Below are 27,635 nucleotides of genomic sequence, written 5' to 3' on the forward strand. Positions count from 1 at the left end.
GAGCTCAGAGATCTTGGAATTCAAGCACATTCATAACAAGCATTGATTTTGACGGCACATAAGAACCCTTCGGCCTATCCAGTTCGTCCATTTTTCCTGATGGACGACTCAGGCCCTAATTAGTCCTTTTTCTTCGCTTAGATAACTTTATGTCTATTCCATGCATGTTTAAATTCTCTTAGTGCATTAGCCTCTACCACCTCTGATGGGAGACTGTTTTATTTATCTACCACCCTCTCCTGCACCCACACCTGAATGAAGCAAGCATTTCAAATCCCCAAGTATGGGGACCATCTCTGCGTACATGCTAGTTTGCTGGTAGTCAGCATGGTGCAGCTGCTTTAAATTTCACAGCTAAGATATACATACGGAGTGTTTTATGATGCTCCTTCTGTAGTAGCCCAGCTTTATATGGTAATTTGGATATTTACGACCTCCAAGAATAAATCACTGCAATAAAAAAATCTGAGTTTTCATCACCCAGGCAATTTATCAATTCATCCTCGACTGTGAATGCTTGTAGCTGATTAAGGGTTTGAAACCGAGATCAAGACCTGATATATTGCAGCAACTTTGAAAGACATCTTTTATAATTTCCTTTTATCGATCCAAACATTGTGTTACCATCAGACCGGCCTGAAAAGCCAGGTCAGCTCTAGAGCATGCTACGGTGTCCCTCGGGTACAAACGGTTTCATAGTAGAGAAAAGTTTGTGCTTTAAGATGCATTTAATGTCAAGATGCGGGAAACAAGGTGCACTGAAAGGTGCAGCAAGCCGCGCGGTCTTAAGCTTCAATACGGGGACCGGCATTTTTATTTAGACATTTAGAGAGTGTTTGGAGCTCACTAAAGCATAACTGATCGTGACAGGAGCTTTCCTATAAAAGCTCTTTCCTCGGGTTCTACTGCTTGACATGGAAAAATGTAAAAAATAATGGAAATTCTATGCACGCCAATTTGAACAATGTGCATGGAATCACACATCTGGGAAGTGTCACTGCAGGTCAGACTGGGTCTTGCTCATTTATTTATGTCTACAATTCGCATCACTACCTATAAAAATGATATACACACACACACACACATACATAGAAACATAATAAATCTAAAATAGGCTACCTCCGCCACTCTCTGGCGAGGATGATAAGGACTGAAATATGTAGGCTGGCAGGAGTCCTGCACATGTCACCTAAAGATTTTACATGTGGCTGATATAGTATAAAACAAAATGAGACAGGAGTGCACCTGCAATCATTATCTTCTGTTTTTCCTTTAAGAGAATGTGAAATCCATGAAAGTTAACAATAGGCGCTGTGTACAGGAATGCAACTACATAGTAAACGTTGTGCAAAAAAAATACACAACACACGCAGTCATCCTCCATCATATATGGAGGACACTGAAGCCACGGGCAGGGGCCACACGGGGTCCATGCTGCTGTTTTCGGTGTTGCTGAATGCCCCGACTTATAAGCATTACAGCAAAGCTGTTTAACTGAAGAAAACAAACTTAAATCACTTTCTAAGCTTATTTAATGCCTGTTGTCCATGACATGCCTTGCACTTGGTCATTAAGGGTTAATGGATATCTTCATAGAAGTAAAGAGGCCCTTTATTATTCCAGCGTTGCAATAGCACATCAGGTTCACTAATCCAAGTTTAAGTTTAAAGGGCTAGCTGATCATTGGAGAACCATTTTGCAATTATGAAAACAGTTAGAAATCTTCCTGTGTTTCCATGAAAATGACTAAGTGACCCCAAACTTTTGAACAGTAGTGAATATATGTGGAAATGAAAAAAGAATAACAACAACTGTAGCAGAGCATCAACATTAAGCCTTGTGCCGTCATCATTGGTTTCATTGACTGAAATGCCAGCACCTCACTACAGTACGAAGCTGATGAAAGAGTATATTCTGTGCCTGCCTGCTAAAGAATAGGACCACTGACAGCAGCTGACACAGGATAGCATGTCGTCACATAGCACAGAACACACTCCTTAAACAATGTTTAACATTCTTCTGCATCTCTTTTCAATCATCACACCATCTGTCCTTCACTTAGCTCATCACAGCCAAAAGGCTAACTCATCAGCTTCCTTTATAGACAGAGTGTGTTGAATTGTGGCAAAGAATCAGTTAAGAGCCCACCCTTTACCATGTGTCAAGCAGTAGACGGGTATCATTACAGGTCAACATCTTGCTTCAGCCGGATAATTTAAAAAGCTCATTGACTTTGTCTTCTGCTTCTTTGATATACGATATAACGATTTCTCTAATTGCTGAGGCGTTTTTAATTGGCGATCTTGTGCGAGCAATGACAAACAGCTTGGAATAATATCCCACACCATATCATCAGTAACTGGAGGCAGACGGCCTTGAAGTCATCCGTGGCATGCATCAGGTTTCTGTAATTATGTCTTCAACAATTTAATTTATTCCTATATAAGTTAACACAGTCGTCAAAAGTGACCTCTCAACAACAAATCAATTGTGCCCTCAAAAGAGATGTCTTACTATCGATTAAACAGGTGATGCCCATGTGGAAATACCATTGTCTTCAGGAATACTATTAACAAATGCATTTAAATATTTTCCCATTTCCATGTCTCATGAATTTAGGTCAGTATAGGTGAGGGCTGTATAAGGTTGGTCCCCATGAGTCAGTAACAAAATAAAGTGGACATAATACCCATATCTATACATTCTGAGTATCCAACTGACTGCCACCACAGCCATTTTGTTCTTCATGAGTATAATGTTGACATGCTTTACAAAAAGGGACTGCATTGCACATACTGACAACGTACTAAAAAGTAAATAGCCTAAATATGCAGTGAAATGTGGTTGCTACTGGCGTTTCAACTGAGGTTTATGAAATATGTTCCGACTAAATTAATTAGTGATGGCCATTCAGAACCCAACTACATCTGCAGGAGATTTGTTTGGCCGGCTCAACGAACACTGCTGCTGTTCGGACCCCTGTGCATATGTCTGAAAAGGGCTTCCATTAATTTCAAATGGAGCACTCTTCTGCCACTGACTGGCTGCTTCAAGCAGCCAATCAGTGGCAAGAATCACTGGACGCACATTGGAAGAGAAGCTTCTACCTCAAGTAAGTCTTACTTTTTCTTTGTTGTTTTTGACAAATGCATATTAAAAACTACTTACAGAGGACTTTAAAATGCATTCTTCCTTAGTGGGGCCGTCTGGGCAGTATACCGCCCCTTTAACCTATAAACCTTATGCACATGGATAGTTAAACATGTCCTCTCCATTCCTCTTAAACTAATCATTCATGGTTTCGAAAACAACATGAAACATAATACAATGTTTTTCATAAAATGGAAATGTAGTCATTAGTAAACAGATGGAAATGTAGCAGAATTTCAATCAGAAAATTATTTGCAGAAGCAGAAGATTCACGTGCGCAACATTTAATCATGGGAGAGGTAAAAAACTGAAAAATCTAAAAACATGCACAAGAGTAGATAATGTGGCATGCATGTGTATTTCCAACACCTTTTAATATTAAATAAATGTAAAAGTAGACTATACAAAAATGGAAAATATATTGTAAAAATGCAGACAGGCAGTTGCTAAATGCAAAGCTTGCCTTGACTTGTCTTCTGTGACCAAATCTTCATTCTTTTTCTACCTCATTTTGTAGTTCAGAGATCAAACAATAAGATGCATTGAAACTAAGCAAAACACACCAACCCACAGTACAACCAAATGGGAGCCCCCTGGGCCTACAAATTAAGGGTTTTTTTGGGGGGGACGGGTCATGAGCCAAATAAAACACTTCATATACCGTATTTATCGGCGTATAACACGCACTGGCGTATAACACGCACCCCCATTTTTGAACAAAAAAACTGAACAAAAAAAACTTCATCAGAATCACTGCTATCTGGGAAACCACACACACACACACACACACACACAGTAAGACACACTCAGACACACACACCCTAACCCCCCTTCTCAGGATCTCCCCTCTCTCTCCCTAACCCCATCCCGGTCACTTACCTTCAACTCCTGTGTTGGAAGCGTGAGGCGTTTGTCTCGGGTGCCGGCGCTTCACTGCTGAGCGCCGGCACCCGAGACAAACGCCTCACGCTTCCAACACAGGAGTTGAAGCGCTGAGGCAGGCTGAGGCTGAGGCAGGCGGCGGCTGAGGCAGGCGGCAGGCGGCGGCGGCTGCGGCAGGCGGCGGCGGCTGAGGCAGGCGGCGGCGGCGGCCGCCAGCAGAGGAGTCCTGGATTTCTGTCAGTCAGGGGGGCCCGAGAGTTGCCGAGCGGTCGTCTTCAGCAACCGCTCGGCACCCCTTGGGCCCCCCTGACTGGCAGAACTCCAGGGCCCGGTCGCAGTTGCGACCCCGGTAGTTCCGCCACTGGCTCTAGGATTTATCGGCGTATAACACGCAGGTAGGGTTTCAGCTTAATATTTTAGTTAAAAAAGTGCGTGTTATACGCCGATAAATACGGTAATTTAATGTAAAATTACAGTATACCTCTTTTGGAATATGTTCCTCAATATAAAAATTGGTCAATTTAATTTCTTCTTTTTCAGATTTAAAGTCAGTCCTAACACGAGTGATTTCACATTTTGCCGTTTAGCATCCATGTACTTTCCCTTCAGACACAAACTATATTGGGACACACTTGTTAATTTTTGAAGGTGTCTCAATCAGACCCATTTCCACAGGTGTATAAAAACCAAGCACCTAGCCATGCAGTCTGCATTTATAAACGTGTGGGAAAAAAAATGAGTCGTTCTGAAGAGCTCAGTCAATTCTAGCAAGATATTGTGATAAGATTCCACATTTGCAATAAGTCAGTTTGTGAAGTTGCATCCCTGCTAGGCATTCCACAGTCAACTGTAAGTGGTATTATTGGAAAGTGGAAGCGTTTAATAACGGCAGCAACTCAGCCACGAAGCAGAAGACCACATAAGGTCACAGAGCAGGGTCAACGAGTGCTGAGGCTCATGGTGCGTAAAAGTCAGCACTGTGGAGTGACGAATCACTATTTTCTGTCCTCTTAATGCTACAGCTTACCAAGGCATTTTAGACAATGCTATGCTTCCATCTTTGTGGGAACAGTTTGGGGAAGGCCCCTTTCTATTCCAGCATAACTGTGCCCAGTGCACAAAGTAAGGTCCATAAAGACATGGTTGGATGAGCTTGGTGCAGAAGAACCTGACTGTCCCGCACAGAGCCATTCCAAGAGAACATTACAAAATCTTGCGGAAAGTCTTCCTAGAACAGTGTAAGCTGTTATATCTGCAAAAGGGGGAATAACTACATAGTAATGTCTATGTATACAGAATATGGTGTCATAAATGTCCCTGTTGGTGTAATAGGCAGGAGTTCCAATGCTTTTGCCCATATAGTGTATATGACATCAAAGTATCTGCTCCTGAAATGAGAAAGCAAAAGGTTTCTGCTATTCAGAAGAATTCTATGAGCATGCCACTCATTGTAAAGATTTGTTTCTGTTCAATAATAACACAATTAGCTCTAAATAAAGTTGAACCATTAGGCAAACAGGTTACTGTTTATGAATACCATTTGGATTACTGTGTTTGCCAAATAAAACCATAATATATTTGTTTCATTTAATATGCGGTGATAACTGCACCAATATAATAATGAAAATTGACAAATCTGTTTTTAGCCAATTTCATTGTCAAAGTTTAATTTATAATTAACCTTTTACAATAAAAGACAAATCGGGACTATAGTGCTGAAAGGTAATCCATGTAAGAAAATCTAAAAAAAACTAAATATTCAATACTGATCATATAATAGAAAATTATTTTCAGAAATTAGACTTTGAAATATGGGTTATGTTCTATTAAGTTGAATTAAATATATTTTTATAATAAACCAAACTATGCATGTAACAAATCTATTAACAAGATGTTAAGCTATTAACTTCAATATAGGAATGTATAAGAAAAGCCACAAAACTGATACAGATCACTAAGGTAAGAGAAGATTCTACCATTTTTTTTTTTTTTTAAATTATCAAGTACAAGATTGTTGCAAGGGGCCATATCACATGACGTGGTACACATATTGGATTAAGGGAAAGAGGTAAAAGTTGAGTACACAAGGGAAACAGGCGTATATGGTAGCGAGCAGATAGGATTGAACAAGAAGAGAAAAGGGTTCTCTCTACCCTCCATGGGTTCCTCTTATAAAGCAATTTTACTGCATTAATAGGACAGACTCAAACATTAGAACTATAGATCTGATAATTAACCTTTAATAGACAGTTCCTTTGTAAAGGAAAGAAAATACACTTTTTTAACAGCCACTCATTGTCATCATGTACTTGACAATTATGCCTATTGAGAAAACTGAACAATGGAATATGTTGTAGTAATACTACAGATAATGGTGTTATTGTGCTCTAATTGCACTTCTACTCTTAACTGTTTGACAAGAGGTGACACTATAATTACTTCTAAATAATATAAAATCAGGAGGGACTAACAATTTGCCGGTAGACACAAACAATGTCATCAAAACACTAGAAAGACATTAGAGAAAATTAAAGGCTGGACAATGTGCTCAAAGCAGAATCGGACAGATTTTTCTTTTTTGTAATGATTTATTTTTTTATTTTTTTATTTTTTTTTTTTTAGGCAGCAATGTGAAATTAACACTTCGGGGAAACAAGAATTATCAGTATTGGTTTTTGTGGATGGAATTTCCAAATTTAGGGATATATTTCAATTTTGTTTTCTCTCCCTGAATTATATTCCCACGGCTTTTTTTTTTTTTTTTTTTTTTTTAACTTTCATACCGTAGGCAGCTCAAAGACGCTCATTACCGATACCACCACATATTATATTTTCCAGCATATGGTATACTAAGATTTCAGGGAGATTTACTGAAGAAGCCTGTCTGGGGAAATATAAAATTCAAACTTAGCCACAGATATATTACAAGTTTACATTGGTTAAAATGTTTAATGCAAATGAGAAATACGAAAAAAAGAAATGTATACTGGATTATTTTATTCCCCAGAGAAAAGGGAAAGCTTATCCACTGCTGGACACTTTGCTAAAATATTACTATGCAGATTTAGACTATAACAAAACACATCCAATCCACTTTACGCAAATAAATTATGTGTTTTTTTTCAGGACACATTTTAATTGTTTAAAGTTTGAAAGAGGTTAGAATATATATCATAAAATAAAACTTTGAACCCAACAGAGACTTCAGTCTGCAAATATATGGAAATGAAGGAGATTGCCAGAGAAAGCCTGAATTATTAGGAAGTTAGGAAGCACAGATACATTTACAGTCATCTTGTTTCTTGCAGAGAGGATAGCAATCAAATAATCGGCATGAATCGAATTTAGTAGCTTCTCTGAAGGGATCATGTCTCCTTGATCAACAGCATGTAAAATGCAGCAAACTGATCACAACTTCCTAAGTGATCAAAAGCAATAACTAGTCTTGTCAAAATACATATCTTATGCATAAGTATGTTCTCTATTGAACACAAAACTGCTATTATTCCTTGTAAAATAACCCATATTTTCTTTGAAACACACTTTCCAAAAATATGCAAAAATTCGAATAGGTCAATGGAAGTGCTTCTACCAGACAGTAATAGTTCTGTACAAAAAGGCTTAAAATAATTAATGTTAGGGATGCACCAAAATATCGGTGGCTGAAACATATCGGTCGAAAACGGCATTAAGCGTAAATAAAAAAAAACGGCCGAAAATCACAGGGTGGGTCGGGGGGCTATTGCTGCTGCTTACCTGCACATTCCTCAGCGGAGTCACGTGAATGTATGTCACGTCACATGACCCTGCTCTGTTCCTGCTTCCGCTGGGCGGGACAAGAGAATTGCAACCAATTCAGAGGGAAGCAGCGCCTCCTGCGGAAGTCTGCAGTTCAGGTAATGGGGTGGGTTATGAATGAGTATGTGTGATTGATGGAATACGTAAGTATCTGAATGAAGGAATGAATGAGTAAATGAATGAATATGTGTGTGATAGCATGGATGTGTAAGAGGGAGGGGGCATGGCACAGGGAGGCTGTAAGTGATGTGCAGTTTCCATCCAGCTAGCCAGGTTTCAACATGTATCGGCTGCTTGTGTATGATAGGAGTGTGATATATATGTATTTAATATAACAGAATGCTAACAGCAATCACATTTCTATCATGCCCATATTCCAGCATGTACTGATAGGAGTGTGAGTTCTGTTAACAAAAAAAAAATATATATATATTTCATATACACCGTTTCTTTTTTTAGGTGTGTTTGGGGGCGTCATTTTTGGTTTCGGCCAAGTGCATCCTGAATTTTCGGTTTCGGTCCCGAATTTTCATTTCAGTGCATCCCTAAATCAGTGGTGTATTAGGGCCCCCAGCCACCTCCCCCTCCGTGGTCAGTGTCTCTGGTACAATAAAAGGCACTGCAGACTGGGACATGACATATCATAAATAGGCCAGCGGAGGAGATAAAATATCTCCATATGTATCCAGTCCATTGTGTGGCAGGACAACAGGGGGGCTTGGTTACCCCAGGCGGCCTGGGCCTTGTTGGTCTAGGCCAGGATATGTCACTGATTCTAATACCCTCAAAGTACTGCCCTCTGATTAAAAAAAAAAAATCTATGTAGTAAGATCTACCCATAGACATCCACTCAAGTGAATGTGTACTAAACAGATTATGGATTTCAATAAGTGACTTATAATTTTAAGTATAAAACAGTGTAAAGTCACAAAGTTATCTAAATTGTGGGGTATGCAGGGGACTCCTGAGCTGACCTGGACCAGACTGAAAAATGTACCGAGTTGTTAAAGACTCTCCAAGTCTTCAGGAACCCAACTGAGGATTTGTTCTACAAATCACACAAGTTCTGGAATTCATTGGCATTCTACAGTGTTCAGTTGACTTAGAACTGATGTCTACAGAGTGCCAGGTATTTTAAAAAGTCAAATCTAATGAACGTACATTTTCTCTTGCATTCATTACACAATCTACTCTCATGCATTCTGTCTGTTTTCCTACCTTCTCTGCCAACCACCTCCACATCTTCTTGCAGTTCATCTTCTCACTTCTACCTTCCGTCTTTTATCTTATCTTCTATCCTACAGTGACACCCGCTCCCCTGATCTAAATGCCAGGTTATGTCCATGGAGATGCATAACATTTCTCCTCCTTTGTTAAAAGCCCTTTATGTATTTAAATGTTTCTTTCACATTCCCTTTCTTCTTGCCTCAAAGGTCTTCCTGATAATGTTGATCGTGCAAACAATTTTCTATTCTACTATTTAATCCTAAAAACCATTTAACATTTTCCAGATATGGTCTCCCACTGCCTCTCAACATTTTAGTTGCAGTGATTTTTATACAGCTAAAGGAAATTGAAATGACGGTGCTAAAGTGACTTAATATTTTGAAGCTGGAAATGGACGCTTTTTAACGGCATATCTCCATAGGTGTCCAGAGACCCTTTATCACTCCCATCACTCCTGTGTTCCAACGGCACGTTGTGTTCACTAATCCAAGTTTAAGTTTAAATGGCATTAGAAAATCCTTTTCCAATTGTGCTACAGCTAGAAATGTCCTTGTTTGCCATGGAAACCTAAGTGACCCCAAACTTTTGAATGGTAGTGTATATGGTAGTGTATATATTGCAAAAACCAAATCACTTGAAACTGCACTTTTTATTAAGCCAAAACTACTCACACAAGAAAATTAATAATTGTCCATTATTGCTACACTCTCTACCTTTAGTAACAATAGCAACAGCCATTTTTTTATATGAGAGCAATCATCTTTGGGCACTGTTCATGCAAAACTGTCAGTCATCTCAATAATCTGGACACAGGCCAAGGCATCAGCCTGGCTGTCAGGACTTTATACATTATGAATTGTTGGTAGATACAAAGTATACATACATAGCCAAAATTACTTAAATTATCAATTAAGCCCAGTTGGAATGCACTATTACATCCTATGGATTGCATGCTAAGTGACCATGAGGACGTAAATTGTGTGTCGGTAGCAATGGGGAGGGATGCGAGTTTGGATAACCAGTATGTTTAGGTTTGTGCCATCTTGGCTGCGGGTGGTCAGTGTGTTTGGGTTTATGTCTCATAATATGCTCCCCTCTTTGGGAGGAAAAATCTCTCCCCATTTGTAAAGAAGAAGCTTTGCCAACAGCGTAAAAAAAAAAATATATATAAACAACCATGAAATAAATTATGCTAAGGGCCAAACTTGAACAAACTGGTTGCCCCTGTCATTTATGAAGGCTATACCAATTGCCCACCATCGTCAGTGATGTATCCACCTTGAAAGTTTCCCTAGGCTTGACTCTGTGCGGAGCGCCCTCCCCCCTCCCCACCCACTGGCACAATTATTCTTATGGATGCTCAACACCAAGTATATGTTATAGAGGCAGTGACAGCTAGGCACAACCCTCATCAGAGTAAAAGGCCTGGTTTGAGAGATCTTCCTTGTAATTGCCCAATTGAACTCAATCAGCCTCTATCCGTTATATTTTGATAGCTAATTGCAAATGTCTGCCTTTACATTTAACGATAAGGGAACAATGTCAATTTAATATTCTGATGCTCACCTAGGAATATCCTAGTCAAGAGAGCATTAAGTCAAGAAAGATGTGAACGCTTATCATTGGATTACACCATGCAAATGCTAAAACCACATGGAAAGCTATGCAAGTGAACGCTAGGAGGTAGACAGGCCAGTCTCTTAGACATCTGCTTTTATCCCCAAGATTGGTCTCACCATTCTGAAGCTCTCGAGCTCTTGATAAACAAATGTACCACTGTCATTGAAACAGTAAGGCTAAGACCAGTTATGCCAAGGGTGGCACCAGCAAAACAGCTTAGATCCATATCTCATAGTATAAGAGTGCACGGTGCATCCTGTAGGAACACAGATCTCTGCTACACCACCCTAGAAGACCCCCTCTGCAAGGTAAATTCACAGTGTACTTTTAACAAGATGCTTGGGGGGAAAACACACCAAGGAAGACATAGCTGCCTCAATGTGAAGGTGAAGGTACATTTTACACTCAGTTACCCAAGCAGGCAATCAAAAAAAAAATATCTAAGTTTAAAATGGGATTTGCAGAATATTTCTCTTTATTAAACCGCAGGTCCTTCAAATTGCAAAGCCATTTCTATATGTCAGTGTTATACTTTCTGATGGGAACTGTAATATTGCTTTTTATAAAAGTGTACACAAGGCAATTTCCTGAGAAGTCATAACTCAAATCAGGCCGTGGGTTTCTTTCATGCGCCTCATGACAGTTAATGATTTTGATCCTGTAAGTTTATAGCTAAACAAAAAGAAGCCGTACGTGGATGTGCTGCTGTAAATGGTTATTGGCTTTGCCCATTTAATGTGGCAATTATAGTGACATCTTCTATACACTGCTAATTTTGATGTATGAGACAGTTGCATAATAGGAGCTAGATCTTTGTCAGTTGTGGTAATTTAGATTACATTTCCGAACGGTTGGGAGGGAGCCGGCCACATTATATGTGTTCTGTAAATGAATTCACACAAATCTTTAGTGTCATTCTCCAGATACCTAGATGAAATCTGCCATCTGCAGCATACTTATTCCATCCCGTTTCCAAAGCTTCTAAGATGATACATGAAATTAAGTGCAGAGAGAAACTATAGCACAGAAAATAATTCTTAATACTTTCAATAAGTACAATACAGAGTTATTCCCTTCCATTATGAAAAAGGCCATATATTTCCCTTTAAATATTCAGCCTGCTAACAAGGACAGGGTAAGATAGTCCTAATACCTGGACTGCGTAATTTAAAAGACTGGATGATGAATTTGTGCAACCCAGGTGTTGTTGAGCTACAGCTCAATGTTGCTTCGAGAGGTGTATGGAGCTACTTGCTATGCATAGTGTGGCCAACAAGTATATAGGTCATCTACAAAGCTTATAAGTAAATTAGATGTGGAAGCCCTGTGGAACGTTAACTCCATTTGACCATGCGTGTTCCTTATTGATTTTAATGGGAGTGCTTTGCTGACAGCTGCTTCACGAAACCAAAACCGAACATCTTACATCTAAAAACGCAGGGCTTGACAAATTTGTTGTGAATCTAGGCGCCAGCTAAAAAAGTTAGGAGCCAGGATTTTTTTTAAACAGTTGGTTAGGAGTGATCTGATCATCATCAGCCCACTTACTAAACTCACAGCATTTGACCTGGAAGCACCCTGGACTTTCAGGTCAGTGCTGTTTTTTGTTGGTTTTTTTTTTTATTATTATTATTATTATTTTTTTTTGATATATATATATAGATATAGATATATAGATATATATATATATATATATATATTTTTTTTTTTTATTTTATTTTTTTTTTTTTTATTTTTTTAACTCTTTCAATGCAGGTGTTCCATTGTTCCACAAGCTTGTGGGGACAAATGTTAACCCCTGCAATGCCACGAATGTGTTATACACAATTGTGGAATCGAAGGGGTTAACGCTGCACTATCGCTCTCATGGAGCGATCAGGCAGCAGGGGGGGTGTTGGGGCTGGTCTCCACACTTATGTGGAGACCAAAGAACCCTCTCCCCCTGTCCCTGAAGCTGCCTCTGGTAGCTGGGAAGCAATTGCTGGTCTATAGACCAGCCACTGCAGGGGGGAGTCTATGATGACTGCTGTAGGCTTCCATGCCTACAGGAGTCATCAAAGGGCTTGTGGGGGGGGGGGGGCTCGTTTTTGCTGTTGCTGGCCTGCCACCAGCAGCAGAGCCCCGTACAAAATGGGAATTAACCCCTAAAATGCTGCAATTGCGGCATTGAAGGGGTTAACGCTGCCCTGTCGCTCTCATGGAGCGATCAGGCAGCAGGGGGATGTTGTGTCAGGTCCCCACACATCAACACTCAACCCCCTTTCCTGAAGCTGCCTGCGGCAGCTGAAAACACTATTGCAGGTTTTCCTGCAATAGCGTTATCAGCCTACAGGATTGTATTTTATACAGGCTCGGCAGACAGCAGCAGCAGCAGCGCCCCCGCGTGGTGACGCCGGGGCATTTTTTTGTGGATGTAAGAGGCTGACAAACTCCTAGGATTTGTCGAGCCCTGTAAAAACGCATTTTAAAGTACAAAGTACAAAGGCAATTGAATACACATTCCTCTTTGGTAGGTCTACATGGGCGCTGTAGCGCCCCTTTAACAGCAGTGCTTAGTGTGAAGAACTAAATACCTTTTTGGGAGCCAGAATCCTTTGCTTAAACTTTTCCACAGTTTCCTGCCCTGCATTCTCCCAGGAAATCGCAAACGCTTCCGCTTTACTCGGGTCAAGATGGATGTTCTCCAGATGCTGACGGAGAGCCGCTGTTTTCACATTATGATACACAGCCTGAAAAACAGAGCAAGGAGGCTAGTACAATAGCATATTTTTGAAAATGGCATCTGCATAAATCTACCATATAGTTGGTTTTATTCCTGTGACCAGAACCTTTATAAAATACATGTGACGGAGCATGGTGCATTTGAGTTATGTATGTATTCTAGCTCTATTATCTTAGCCCAATACTACTACACAAACCTCCTTAGTCTGTATCATATTGCCTTCCGGTAAACAATATGTCTTAGTCAGCCTAACACTGAATAATGAAAGTCTATGGAAGAACAGACTTCATTAGCAATGTCATAAAGAACCAGCTTAGTGTGGTGTTTGAGCAGGAAAGGCATCACAAATATCACATGACTGACAACAATGGCAGCCTCCATATCTGCAGATAAATGAAGTATATCGGAAAAAAATGAAACTGCTAACCTACCTCACTGTATACAGCTCTGTATTTTATGCTCAATGAGAACAATATTTTATGGACTTCTCCTTCCAACACAGATTATTTATAACATACCGAAGATGTGAAATCATTTTCATTATCGAAGATCCAATGCCTGTTAGCAAATACACCCTTGAAAAGATTTCAGTGTTCTGTCTTTTTGTATTTTGACATATAGGGCAGAACAAATCAATATCGAATACAGAAACAAGATAGAAAATTAGGAGTCAGGTAGAGCCATATCTACAGAAAACAATATAACAAAAAATAGGCACAAATGGGTCGTGGCTATGTGATTCTTGGGATTTGTCCAAGCTAGTAAACTATTTTCCTGCTTTCTTGTTACAGGTAAGGCTTGCAAGGATATAGGGAACATATATTTATATATTTTTCTTAGAAAGTATGGCGGATCCAATTTATCAAGCTATGGGACAGATGCCTCCTCTGTTAATCTTTTAGCGTGGTGTACTCAACTAAAAATGTCCTTCCACCAAGCAAGAACATTTAGCTCTGACTGACCTGGGATCATTGGGTTGATAATACATCTCTCGCACAGTGTAAGATGTAAAAGCAATAGTCTTCATATAATAAATCACTAAAAAAGGAGAAGATACTGTACAGCAGCAAGTAAAAATGAGGAGTCTGCTTGTGTACCTGAAATATAGTAACTAACTTAAAAAGTCCTATCAGATAAAACTTAGCTTTTAATGGGATCTGGTTACACCACAAGTACTTCCATCTCCCGCAAGGTCCAGGAATGCCATGAGGGAGGATGCTCTTGCCTTAAATTTATTGCGATCAAATGAGTGAAACTTTCCCGCATAAAATGGGACATTAATATCTAATTAAGAGAGTGTTATTGGATCAATAGATTACAAGCCCTGTCTCCAAAGGGCTTAATTGAGTTATTATCCACTGTGGGAATGTATACTAACAATTATATGTTTTATTTTAATGACCTCTGTGGTTCGGATATCCATGGTAGCTCGCTAGTCTACATATAACACTACATTTATTAAGGATCATGTGTCCCGGAGTGTGTGTGTGATGACATCTCTGGAACGGATACACGTGTGGCTGTCGAGTTGCCCCTAACTGGTCATACTGCTAATGTATAGTCTAGATAAAAGGCCCTTTAGTGCAAGCATCACATAGGCATAGATATTTACAGAAGAACATGATCAGTGAGGGTTTACTTTATAGGGGCAGACATCCCAGGTGTTGATGGTCCATAGATGATGGTGTGTGCTTTTACAGGTCACTGATTAGTGTTATCTGCTTAACCTACTTAGAAACAGGAATGTGGTTTCACACCTAACTTGGGCTGGCAATGTTCAGGTATGATTAACCCTCACAACTAAATTGCCAAATGTATTTGAAGTAGGTTTCCTGCCACCCTAATCATGTAGCAATACTACAATGGAGGAAGATAGAAAATTAACAATATACAATATTGACATGAACTCCAGCACATATAGGACATAATGGTACAGAAGCAAACGAGCAACACTTCAACCCATAAGACACTGTGAATAAAGACATTATAAATGGTAAAATATAAAGCATGGTATGATTTAGGGTATGGAATGGTGTGCTATGGTTTACAGACCAGGGTGTGGGGATGATGCCCCTAATCTATGAAGAGTAACCTAAATGCTTTAAAACAAGCCCAACAAATGGGGATATTGTACGATGAATGACATAGCCATTTCCAAAGCCCTTGTGCTCCTTTATGGAGGTCATCTTGTGTACATACTTCCCTACAAATATATTCTAAGGTTTCTCCTTCCTAAAATTTAACAGATTTAATGATCATTTCCTTCTTAGAAAATTAATTATTTAATTCCATCTGTTTAATACACATTTCCATCCGATAAGAAGATTAGGTGCTGTTTTTCACAGATGAGTAAGGTCGTTGATTTGAAAGTGTCAAGAGCCCCATAAATTGTTCGATGTATCTTAGAGTGAACCTCAAACACATTTTCCAACGCAGTTCTTCTTATGAGCTCTGTCAGAAATATTAACTTATGATTTATTTACAAGCATCAATAATGCATACAAAAGTTTTTAGATTACAACTACTGGGTGATTAATATTTAATGCACCTTTAAAATATTTACTCTGAAGGCAGTAAGAGTTTCTGCTGCTCCCTGGGCTGTAATTAGTAGGTACACTGTACAGGCATCTAGATCAATGCAGTATAAAAGGTGCAAGTTACCTGTTCCAAAATAAAGGATATCGTCTCCAAGACTAAGTGGAGATCTTGCTTATCCAAGGAAAATGCAGCCTGAAGTTTCTCCTCCTCTTCTTCACTAAAAGTCCTTTCAGCCTAAAAACATGAAGAAATATCATGTATTTATTTTGCAATCAATAACTCGGATTAATTTACATGCATCACTATATGTATGTATGTATATGCAACTAACAATTATTTTCATAATCGATTAGTTGGCCGATTAATCGGATAAAAAAAATGTAAATTTTTCATTTATTTAAAATAATTTAACAAAGATGATGTTAAAAACAAATAGCAGACCAAAAAAAAAAAAACGTATGCACATTTGAGCCCAGGCTTGCCATATGCCTCCCAGATACGCTTATATACCCTTTATGCCTTATACCCCCGATATGCCTTATACCCCCAGATATGCCACTCCGTCATGCCCTGATATGCTTTATACCCCCCACATATCGATGATAGTGCCCTCCTCGATTCACAGACTCGTGAATTAACCCTAACGACCCCATCAACCATAACTGCCCCTAAATTAACCCTAATGACCCCATCAACCATAACTGCCCCTAAATTAACCCCAAACACCCCATATACCATAACTGCCCCTAAATTAACCCTAAACACCCCATTAACCATAACTGCCCTTAAATTAACCCCCCACTTCCCCTAACTTTCAGCAGCCCAAATATTAATTTACTCCCCGTTAAATGAGTTGCTGAGCAGTGTGGAGGCAATAAGGAAAGGGGCGGGGCCAATCAGTGTGACTGTAGGGAGGGACTGGAAAGTAGTAACTGCTGTGACGGTCGGATTACAAAACGAGGGGTATTTTTCAGAGCATTTGAAAATACCCTCATCTTATAATCGATCAAATCGATTCAACTAATCGCTAATTAAATTCGTTGGCAATATACACACACACACACACACAACTAATTCTAATGAACTATGAAATAATATAATCGTATACTGTATATTTATATCTTTCGAATAGAAGAATACACAATTATATATCATGGCTTAGTATTAGGGTTGAAGGTCTAAAGGGGCCAAACCAGGAGCAGGTTTCTCTTTTGGGCGCCTCCTAGTTCTCAGTGGGCCAGTTGGGGAAATCTGTGAGCAACCTTACAACCGTCGAATTTACACTAGGAAGTTCTGTGTCTAGCAGGGACAACCTCCATAGCATTTTTGCACAGCACCATGCATTCTTTCCACGGCAGAACACCTGGATACATAATCATCATGATCCATCAATCAGCAAAGAGGACTTAGGTTGTGGAGACCTACAGACCCTTATCTGATTAGGATGGGTTAATTTTAATGTTGAGGTAGGTGTATGTAAATGCCGAACAGATTGCAATATCTATTCTAGTTAACAAAGTGCGGCCATAGATTCTAACAAAAGATACGCAAGCGTGTTTAAAACTATAAACATCCTTTATTGTAATGGTAAAATGCTTTTCGGAGAATAAGTTATAATTACTTTCATATGCATTCATATAACCAACAAAAAAAGAAAGTTGTTTGAAGGAGCCAATATTGGCAGGAAAATGTTGCCATTGAAATTAATGGTTTCATTAGACCCCCCCCCCCAAAAAGTGTTTGCCAAGCCTACTGTAAGCAGTGATGTGTTCCGCCTTAGGCCGACTAAGCTAAGTGTGGCGGGTCCAGGGGGCAGCAGGCCCCTCGCAGAAAAACCAGGGTTAAAATCATCCACTTTGGTAATCAGGCCTCCCAGTGTGCAACTAGACAATATGTTAGTTACAAAGGAGATCTCTGATCTCCGCAACCAGTCCATTTACACTATGGAGGCTATGCCAAACCAGCACAGCTTATATATTTTCATTATTATTATTTTTTTAAAGGAGCATTCTGCAGGACAGGTGATGGTCGGGAGGGGAGGTCCAGGCGGGCGATACACAGGATCAGGCTCAGCTTAACGCCCAAGGTAAATGGGTCATGGGCTGTAAATATATCACAAGCAAAGAGATCTATTTTTGCCGAACACATCTCTTACATTGGAAATAGCTTGGGTAGGGAAAGGGGTAAATGCATTATATATATATATATATATATATATATATATATATATATATATATATATATATATATATATATATATATATATATATATATATATATATAGGGATTATATGGATTCCCCAATCTGTTTGCAAGTGTGGAGCTGTGAAAATTGGGTGCCCCTTTAAGCACTTTATCAGATCTGTAATTGTGTATTCTTTTAAGTAGGTTGGCAACAGGTTAACCAATTTTACCAATTGTTGTTTTGGCTACCTAACAGTACTATATATGATCCATTGTAAATGCAGCATTAGAAGCAACTACAATGGTAGTAGAAGTATTATTAAACACTCATCCACATCTACCAGACAAGACAGAAGGCTTGTTTTTTCCCCCCAGAAATCTCATGGTGCTGCCACAACCACAAGGAATTCTGGGTAGGCGCATGCAAATAAGGTCAACAATGATCACCTTTTGCCTCTATATCCACTTTATACATGGAACCCTTGAAAGTAATTGCCCGCTGTACAAGACAGCCTTTAGACAAAACTCGGGTAAGAGGTGTTGTAGCCAGATCAACACTCATGGACAGCTGTTTCGTCCTTAAAGGGACTCTTCAGAATGAGATCGTGATACTAGCTATTGTTGACCTTATTTGCATTCACCTACCCAGAATTCCTTGTGGTTGCGCCAGCACCATGGGATTTCTGGCTTGTCTGGTAAATGTGGATGAGTGATTAATAATGCTTGTACTATATACCGTATTTGCCTGATTATAAGACTACCCCTCAATCTAAATATTAATTTAGGAAAAAAAGAAAAAACCTGAATATAAGATGACCCCATAAGAAAAAAGTTTTACCAGTAAATGTTAATTCATGTAAACTATTTTTTTTAATAAAAGCTATGATTGAGAAAAATATTTTGTTTTTATTTTCTTTTATTTTCCAACCTGCCCCCCCAAATATGCACATCTGTCCCAAAAATGCCTTATACCCCCTATATGCCACTGTGCCCCATGATATGCCTTTTAACCCTCTAAATGCCACTCTGCCCTATGATATGCCTTTTGACCCCCTATATGCCACTGTGCCCCATGATATGCCTTTTCACCCCCTATATGCCACTCTGGCATTTAGGGGGTTAAAATGCCTATGCCCCCCATTTAACACTCCCCCGACCCCCTCAAACTTACCGGTGCTTCTGACTCCCGGTGTGTTCTCCGGGCAGCGTGTAGACATCTACGCAATTCACGTAGGCAACTTCCGCTGCAGCCGGAAGGAGGTGCGGTTAGCAGCAAGGGTTGTCTGCGTTCATCGCGCAGACCTTCCCCGACTGTCAGAGAGAATTCCCCGCATCGGTGCGCAGAACTCTGATCTCTGACAGTTGGGGAAGGTCTGTGCTAACCGCACCTCCTTCCGACTGCAGCAGAAGTTGTCTACGCAAATCGTGTAGACATCTACACGCTGCCACGGCTACATGACCGGGGAGTCAGAAGCACCGGTAAGTTGGGGGGGGGCATAAGACAGAAGGATCCAGGACCCCTGCAGCGCTGCAGGGGATCTGGATCTTAGTCTCATAGTCAGACACATTTGAGGTCTGATTATAAGACGACCCTGATTATAAGACGACGGGTATTTTTCAGAGCATTTGAGCAAATACGGTATATATATCTATATAGATATATATACACACACATACATACATACATATATACATACATACACACATATAAACTACCTTAAGCTGTAGAGAGTTGCAGTTCTAATACCAGGTACAGGGACACATATGTTTAAATTCCCCAGGCTATTTTATGATGTTTTTCTCTCTCTGGCAGCTATACAGAAGAAATGAAGTCATCCCTGAATCACTTTCACGGTTTCATTATTTTATTCAGCTCTTAAAGGAAAAAAAACACAGATGCTTTTCCAAGAAAGTCACTGTAATTGTTTGTAATTTTATTGTTGTGATGAAAACCTCTCAAGTGGGACAGTCCCTCGCTGCATCCCAAATCCCTTTTTCAGAGCGGAGAACGTTCGCTGCGTATCACAGGTCAAGCACATGTTCTCTGCACTAAAAGTCTGTGTATAGGGAGGTTATTTTTTGTTACAGGCACTAAACTAACTCGGTTAGCTAATATATTTACTGTAATAGCTTCTTTACTGTCAATGTAACTGTGATTGGGAGGCCATTACAGAACCACAAACTAATACAGACCAACAGAAAAATTAAACAAGTAAATTTTCTTGAGTCTTGAGCGGACTATTCATTAACAACCACTTCAGACACATTATGCCGGCGCCAACATAGCAATAAAGGCAGAAAACTTTATGGTAAGTTAAAATTTCACTCATACATTTACTAGCAAAATGAGTAGTACAATGTACTAATGTTTTTCAAATCCTTGATTTCACTATACATTACAAAGGTCCATTCCCAACAAGCCTTTGCTGCAGGAAAAGCTTGGCTGGCCCTGTATATTGCATCGTTAAATTGGTGAAAATAAATTATGGATTATGCAGGGCTTACACAGACCTTCTCGCTGGAGAAACCTACCAGCGTTAGCCCTTCATAACACATTGTCATGTGTTCGAGTTGAAACCGCAATTCTCCATCCAACTCTTCCTTTTGTGAGTAGATCTAAATGCATAAGGGAAATGTTACCCACTATCTAGTGACACCTTGTATCCGCATTTTAAAACACTTGTAACATATCTGCTTAATATTATCTTCAGTAAGGGGGTAGTATCAGGACTTTTCCTATAACAGACACCCTAACTTGTGGATTGTTTCATTACTTTGTTTCTGGTAGGCCTAGATACGATTAAATTCGTTTAATCTGTGTAACAAATACACCAAAAACAAGCTCTATTAAAATGTAACCCATAATTTTTCCTGAACTCCCTCACATTTTAATAAATCTTTAAATGTTTTCAATATGTTTAAGAGCATCACTGTATATAGACAAGAGTCATACTTAACTAAACCTAAACTAATTGTCAGGGGCTGGGTCCATACAGACAACGAATGGCCCATTGATGGAATTCAGGAGATATTGCGCAGTAGCGGAGTCAGAAAAGGCCTGGTGCAGGGCGACTGCACTCTCCAGGGTGTTGAGCAGCCATATGCCAGGGACCTGACATAGCAGCGGATGTTGCAAGGAACAGGGAGACCGAGCAAGAAACATAGTCAGACAAGACATCCATGGTACAGGACACAACAAATGACAGGGAACAAGGCAAGGAACACAGGGGATGGAGTGAGGAACTGAGATCTTCAGACGCTTCTCCTTTAAGCAAGGATAGGACATCTTAACTGGGACATGGGGAGAGGAGAAAGGGACCGAGATCCTCAGATGATTCAGGAAAAAGAGGGCAAAGGTACATAAAAGACTGACACACATAAATACAGGACTAGAATAGGACTATATAACAATTGGAGTTTTAGTCACATCTTATGGCCATAGTATGCTTAGCCCACCACTACATCAAAATACTCCAATATTCAGTGGGTCCTAGTGCTTAACCCTGCCTACTGAATTACTAAAGATGAAACTAAACATTAAATCTAAACAAAGATAAAGACATACCTTTAGACTGCTGACCGAGACAAACATAACAAACAGGTGGGATACACCTTATAAAAGGTAACAAAAGCTGAAGCTAAGAGCGGGACAGGAATAAAGTATCAGAAGTACAGGACAGAGCGAGACAGGGAGACTGTAGCACGACAAAGAAAAACTAGACATAAGAAGCTCTGCAGCCTGGATGGGGCCTGATACTAATTTAAAGTTTGCAAAGAATAGAATAGAATGTAGCTTTAAAGCATCATAAAAAATCCTTGGACTCAGTAATAGTGTTTACAAACATCCAAACAGTTTTGTCTAGCAAACCTTTCAAGCAAAACATAATTTATTATTTACTAGCAATTCTTTTATGTCTTTTGTTCAAGGTACAAAGAAACCATTTAACTAAAACAATAGCTATTACCGCTACAATGGGTGAATAGTAGCAAAAGCTAAAATAAAAATTGTCACTTGCATAAAGACAAAAAATTGTATAATTTGAAAAAACATAAAAGAATACAACTGAAAAAAAAACTATATATATTTTTTTCAAATTACTTTTTGAATTACATACACACTCTATGGACAAAAGTATTGGGACACCTGACCATTACACCAACAGGGACATCTCCTTTCCAGTTCATCCCAAAGGTGTTTGATGGGGTTGAGGTCAGGGATCTGTGTGGGACAGTCAAGTTCTTCCCCAAACTGTTCCCACAAAAGCTGGAAGCATAGAGTTGTCCAAAATGTCTTGATATGCTAAAGTATTAAGATATCCCTTCACTGGACGTAAGGGGTCCAACCCCTGAAAAACAACCCCAGACCATTATCCCTCATCACAGTTTGTACAGTGCAGTGATCCCAAGCTTTTGATCGGTAGCATGTGTATACATGATATTAGATGATATTTGTTGATTACGTATTTACTGGAGCTTTGAACAGCGTTTGCACGATAGGCGTTCTCGGTAATGCAGTATTTTTCAGATACTGTAGGTTCTTTTTAGAAAAACGAGGGGTCTAAAAATTGGGCGCGTCTTATACAATGGTGGTAGATTTTTTATTTACTAGAAAGGGGACCTGCCGCTTACCTGTTTTGCTCAGCAGCGTCTCTTGATCCGTCGCAGCAACACAGGGACTCAGTGGAGTCACGTGAATGCACATCGCATCACATGACTCCGCTCAGTTCCTGCTCGAGCAACGCAGAGGGTAACAGCGCCCCCACAGACGTCTGCAAGCGGCACCGGAAAATCTGCAGTTCAGGTAAGGTGGGGGAGTAAATGAATGAATGAATTAATGTGTGTGTTAGTATGGATCCGTGTGTTGGGGGCACAGGGAGGCTGAAAGTGATGTGCATGTACTGGCTGTCTGAGCATGATATGAGTGTGATTGCTAACAATTGCTAGCAGCTAACATCAATCACACTCATATCATACCCAGGCAGCCAGTACAATAACTTTATGTAATTTATTTTTCGGCCCCCAAAATCAAGGTGTGTCTTATACAAGGGAGCGTCTTATACTTGGGGAAATACAGGTAATCTTGTCTTGAGATACAGCATCAAAGTCCAACAAAACATGGTGCTGCTATTAGTAGTCAAGACAGACAAAATCCAATAAGGATCCTGTTTGGCACTCAGGTTGAGGTTTATAAATTGCTCTACAGGGAGTGAAACAGGTATATTAAATACTTAATATAACTGACTCCCTGGATTTGACAACTTGTGTATTTATTTATTTTAAAGAATCAGACGCCAGTTGGATCCGTTTAATGCCTTGCATTTATGTTGATACACCACTAATAATGCACAGTGGAAGATAGATTGCACAGCAACATTTAAATAACTTTGTTCATTTTAATGCACATCTGGGCAAAATAAAATTGAAACGATCTGACAGACAAGACAGGAGACTGAATAAGATGTTGGATAATGGATACGGAACGAGTCTGTTGTTTTACTGCCAATGCAGGAAACGTTCTGAAGTTTGTAAATTTTGTGAGTTATTTTAGGGGAGTCTGTGTTTCAATACCACCATTCTTTAACCCACAATGATCCGATATGGGGTACACTTGACCTTAAGGAGGACTCCAGCACTTTTTTTCATGTCAAATGCATAATGGTGTTTGCATAGACTCCATGGGATTTTTACTGCATGCAAATAGGTGCAGGTATTCTTTAGTTATTCAAAAAGGAGGCTTCGGTCTCATTTTGCTCCTTCCCTAGTTGTCTCTACTGAAAGCAGGAAGCATACCACGGTATGTTTCTTGTACATGCTCAGCTAGACCTCCCACTATAGTCAATAACATTGACCTCACTGGGCAGTAGCCAATGACACAATAACTTTAATGGGAGTACTATTGAGAGGGCGCAACACGTTTATAGACTAACGCGCCCCGGTTTCCCTAGAGGCAGCCGTGGGAGCAAGAAAATGAATCAAGTTTTATTATTTAATTACAACATACATGAAGAAATACAATTTGGGGGGGATAGATTATTCCTTTAGGGTTACACACACACACACACACCACACACCACACACCACACACCACACACCACACACACACATTAAATTTAGCCTCTGCAAATAAATACAGCATTAGCGTTATAGCCGTCACCCGATCACGCCAAGAAATAGAAACATAGATTTAATTGATGGGGGGAAACAACCTATTTTGTTCCTGCTGTGAAGACTGAAACCTTAATCGGTCCTTGGACTTTTCTTTATTTCTATCCCAAGAATGTTTAATTTCTCTCACTGTATTATCCTCTACCATTTCTGCTGGGAGGCTGTTTCACTAATTACATGTAATGTAAATCTAAAGAAATTACATGTAAAAACATAAAGAAGCATTTCACACAAAATAAGATTGTGCTTGGTCTTTAAAACACACTATTTTTTATTCCCTATGATGCCTTACACTTATCTCTTAGTCCAGAATTTATTTGATGTTGCTTCTCAGTTTTATCAAACCACGCAGATTTCTAGAATCTCTCTACATGTGGATCATGTGTGCATGCCAAGGATAGAAGAACCCTGATACATTGGTATATCAGGAAAAGCTAGAATGGGTTGGACAAATGAATGTAGTTGTTATGTTACTTGGGGGGTGGGCAGTTCCCCCATAACTCAGTTCATTATGAAATATAGTAAATCGGGGATGTAAAACATAATAATCAATGGTAAATGAATATCTCAAATGCTCCATTAATCGAGTTAGACTATACTTTATGATTTCTAATTTCTAAAATATTGTTATTATCAACAGTTTTTGTGTCTGGAAAAACCTAGAAATCCTATCATTCAACATCTGGATTGATAGTGTCCCCACTGGTAGATTATGCTACTGAATCACATGCGGCCCTCTGAAATAAACACTTGCACAACACTGTTGCAAAGAATTAAAATAACAGATCGATGTATAGAGAGGGATACTCCAGCCAACATATGCACTTTTCATTTTTGTGGTGTACCCTTTGCACCTGCATGTATTTCACCTTTTCACGTGCATTTGACCTTTCCCCACCTTCCCAGCATGCAATTTAAATACTTCCAGGCAGCTTCCTGGTGCTCAGACTCCCTTTTACGGGGCTCCTCTGGACACTGGAGTACCCCTTTAAGTGGTGAACATATGCGGATTAATCATTTCGAGCCATTTAGACTTCAAACTTCCATTTAAATGAAACCTTCATCCTGGTATTAACATTTCTTAACCAAGTTGGATTTTGCCATAATTTGAACCTTTTTTATTTATTCTTTTTTACACAATCCTAGGTTGTTCAATCATCCTCTCCTGGAATCTTAACACCTTAAAAACAACAAGCAGCTGACTAGTTCTACCTTTCTTCGCTCTGTAATACTCCTGACAAACATGACTCGCCTTGATGTATTATCTGCACGCAGGACAATGTGAAACCTCAGTTACTCACCTTCAAATGAAGTTTTTGGAGGATCCGGGACAGCAGTCTAGGAAATTTCCCTCCATCCATTGCATTCATAATGGACACCGCTTGCTTTATGCTGGGATGAATAAGGAGGTCTGTGAGTTCACTGGTTTTTCAGAGATAATATCACCTCTCATCCCTAAACACTATCTCATAAAAACTCTGAACATTCGTGGACGGCAATTTTCATTATTAAGTGCTCATCATAAAGGGTAGAAGTCTGGTTAGTAAACTTATTTGGGGTTTTCATGGTTATGTCAGAGGATTTACAGATATTTGGATCCAAATGCAACAAGGAAAATTCGAAAGGCAGATGGGTAGCATTATTGGCGGCAACGCCCAGCCTCCTATTGCTGGATCCATGTAATTTTACAGAAAAATAATATAGGGAGTAGGGAGATTACTTATATGTGAATATCATGATCTGGCTAGGGTAGACAGCAGTTCTAAAGTGAGACTTGTTTCCACCAGAGCTGACTTGGGGATTATTCACTAAACATTTTAGCTTGAGGGCTCGGCTATGCCAGGCAAGAGGATAAGTTCATTTATAACTGGTGAAATCTCATTGCAATATAAAAGGCATAATCACACATGGAAACGTCCTAAATGAGCTCATCCTGAGACTCTTGATATTTTAACCCTTTAATAGCCCATCATGAAGATTCTACATAGTAACTCACTAAATGGCTCTACAGTAATAATTGTCCTGTTTGATAATCTCAATTTTACCAGAATGCAAGCCACCCCAGTGTCTGTAAGAAGTAAAATGCCACATGTTTTCAGCATCATTCTCATCTTCTATGTGATCTACACTAACACTGATACTCTAATGCAAAAGAAATCAGCAATAGCCCTTCAGACTGTGAGCCTAACGTTGGTCTGCATTTCCTGTACAGGGGGCTAATTCAGCATACTTGCTCTCTGTTAAAAGCACACACTATTGGCTAAAGTCATATAACAATTAAAATGGAATGTTTTATGCATCTTACACTAATAAAACCATTCAGCCTTCCCTCATTTACATTGTCATTCTGCCTTTAGTCAGGTGTTCACACTGACAGCTGTCAATCAGATCAGTATGCACTATCTTCCAGTAGTCTTTACCTTGCGGTCTCTTTGACGATGGCCGTTGCCATGACTCCAGCCCGCACCGCTAGCACCTATGAAGAGATATACTGTGCACCGTTTCGCGCTCCGGCTACACTACACTGCAAGTCATGTGATGTGAACGAAACGAGTCAGCTGACTCGACTGGACTTTCTGTACTACGGCGACTCGTGTGTTCCAAACCGCGAAACAGAAGTTCATAGGGAGGTTTTCTAAACGTTGCAGTCATTTTAATTAGGTGACATTTGAGGCAGTTGCATTTTCGTAGCATTAATAAATCATCATATGAAGGCTAGAAATTTAATTGGAGCTAAAAGAAATAGTCTCAAACTAATGCCTTTCTTTTTGTGTTTGATTTGTATTTTGTGTCGTATTTTTCACACAAATCATTATAATGCAGTTTTTTTTACTCATTTGTCAGTTGACAGTTATAAAAAATATTACAATATATATCAAAATACTACTGTGAGTAAAACGTTTTTTTTGCTGAAACCAGAATTTAATGCAGTAAAATACAAGAGCACAATCACAGATATCTAATACGTTTTACTGACTGACAAAATCTTTTTTATTATATGCAAACAGGGAAAAGAAAAAATGTCCGTGCGCTAAGCTAGTCTCAGGCTCAAATAATACAAATGTGTAATATGAGGCCTACCAAACAGGTGTAAGCATGCTGCAAGAAACAGTGTATTGGCTGTACAATGTATACAAAAAACAAAAACTGTCTGCGCTTCTTACCCAAATAAAGTTGGCAACAAATATGTAAACATAATATAAATGAGAGGTTTTGGTTATATGAATTGGCCAAAGCATAATTAAGCTCACCCGCCACGTCAAGGCACACTCTCAATAGGGTGAGAACCTACTCTCACCTCCTACATAGTGGGCACACAAAGCAGTTTATACTGCTACCAAAACCTTAT

General features: G+C 39.5%; 1 protein-coding gene across 1 annotated transcript in view; it reads right to left on the minus strand.

The window, feature by feature from the left end:
• The window catches only part of COMMD10 (COMM domain containing 10), a 160,943-nt gene extending 134,122 nt beyond the window's left edge, over positions 1-26,821 (minus strand). Inside the window, exons 1-4 of the mRNA XM_053474208.1 lie at positions 26,707-26,821; positions 25,588-25,678; positions 16,061-16,171; positions 13,251-13,406 (exon numbers count right to left, since the gene is read on the minus strand). Coding sequence (XP_053330183.1) covers positions 13,251-13,406; positions 16,061-16,171; positions 25,588-25,678; positions 26,707-26,738 — 390 coding nt within the window. The 5' untranslated portion in view covers positions 26,739-26,821. The remainder of the gene's footprint in view (positions 1-13,250; positions 13,407-16,060; positions 16,172-25,587; positions 25,679-26,706) is intronic.
• Positions 26,822-27,635: the final 814 nt, after the last annotated feature.

The sequence above is a fragment of the Spea bombifrons genome, chromosome 1 (assembly GCF_027358695.1).
Source record: "Spea bombifrons isolate aSpeBom1 chromosome 1, aSpeBom1.2.pri, whole genome shotgun sequence".
Taxonomy (NCBI): Eukaryota; Metazoa; Chordata; class Amphibia; order Anura; family Pelobatidae; genus Spea; species Spea bombifrons.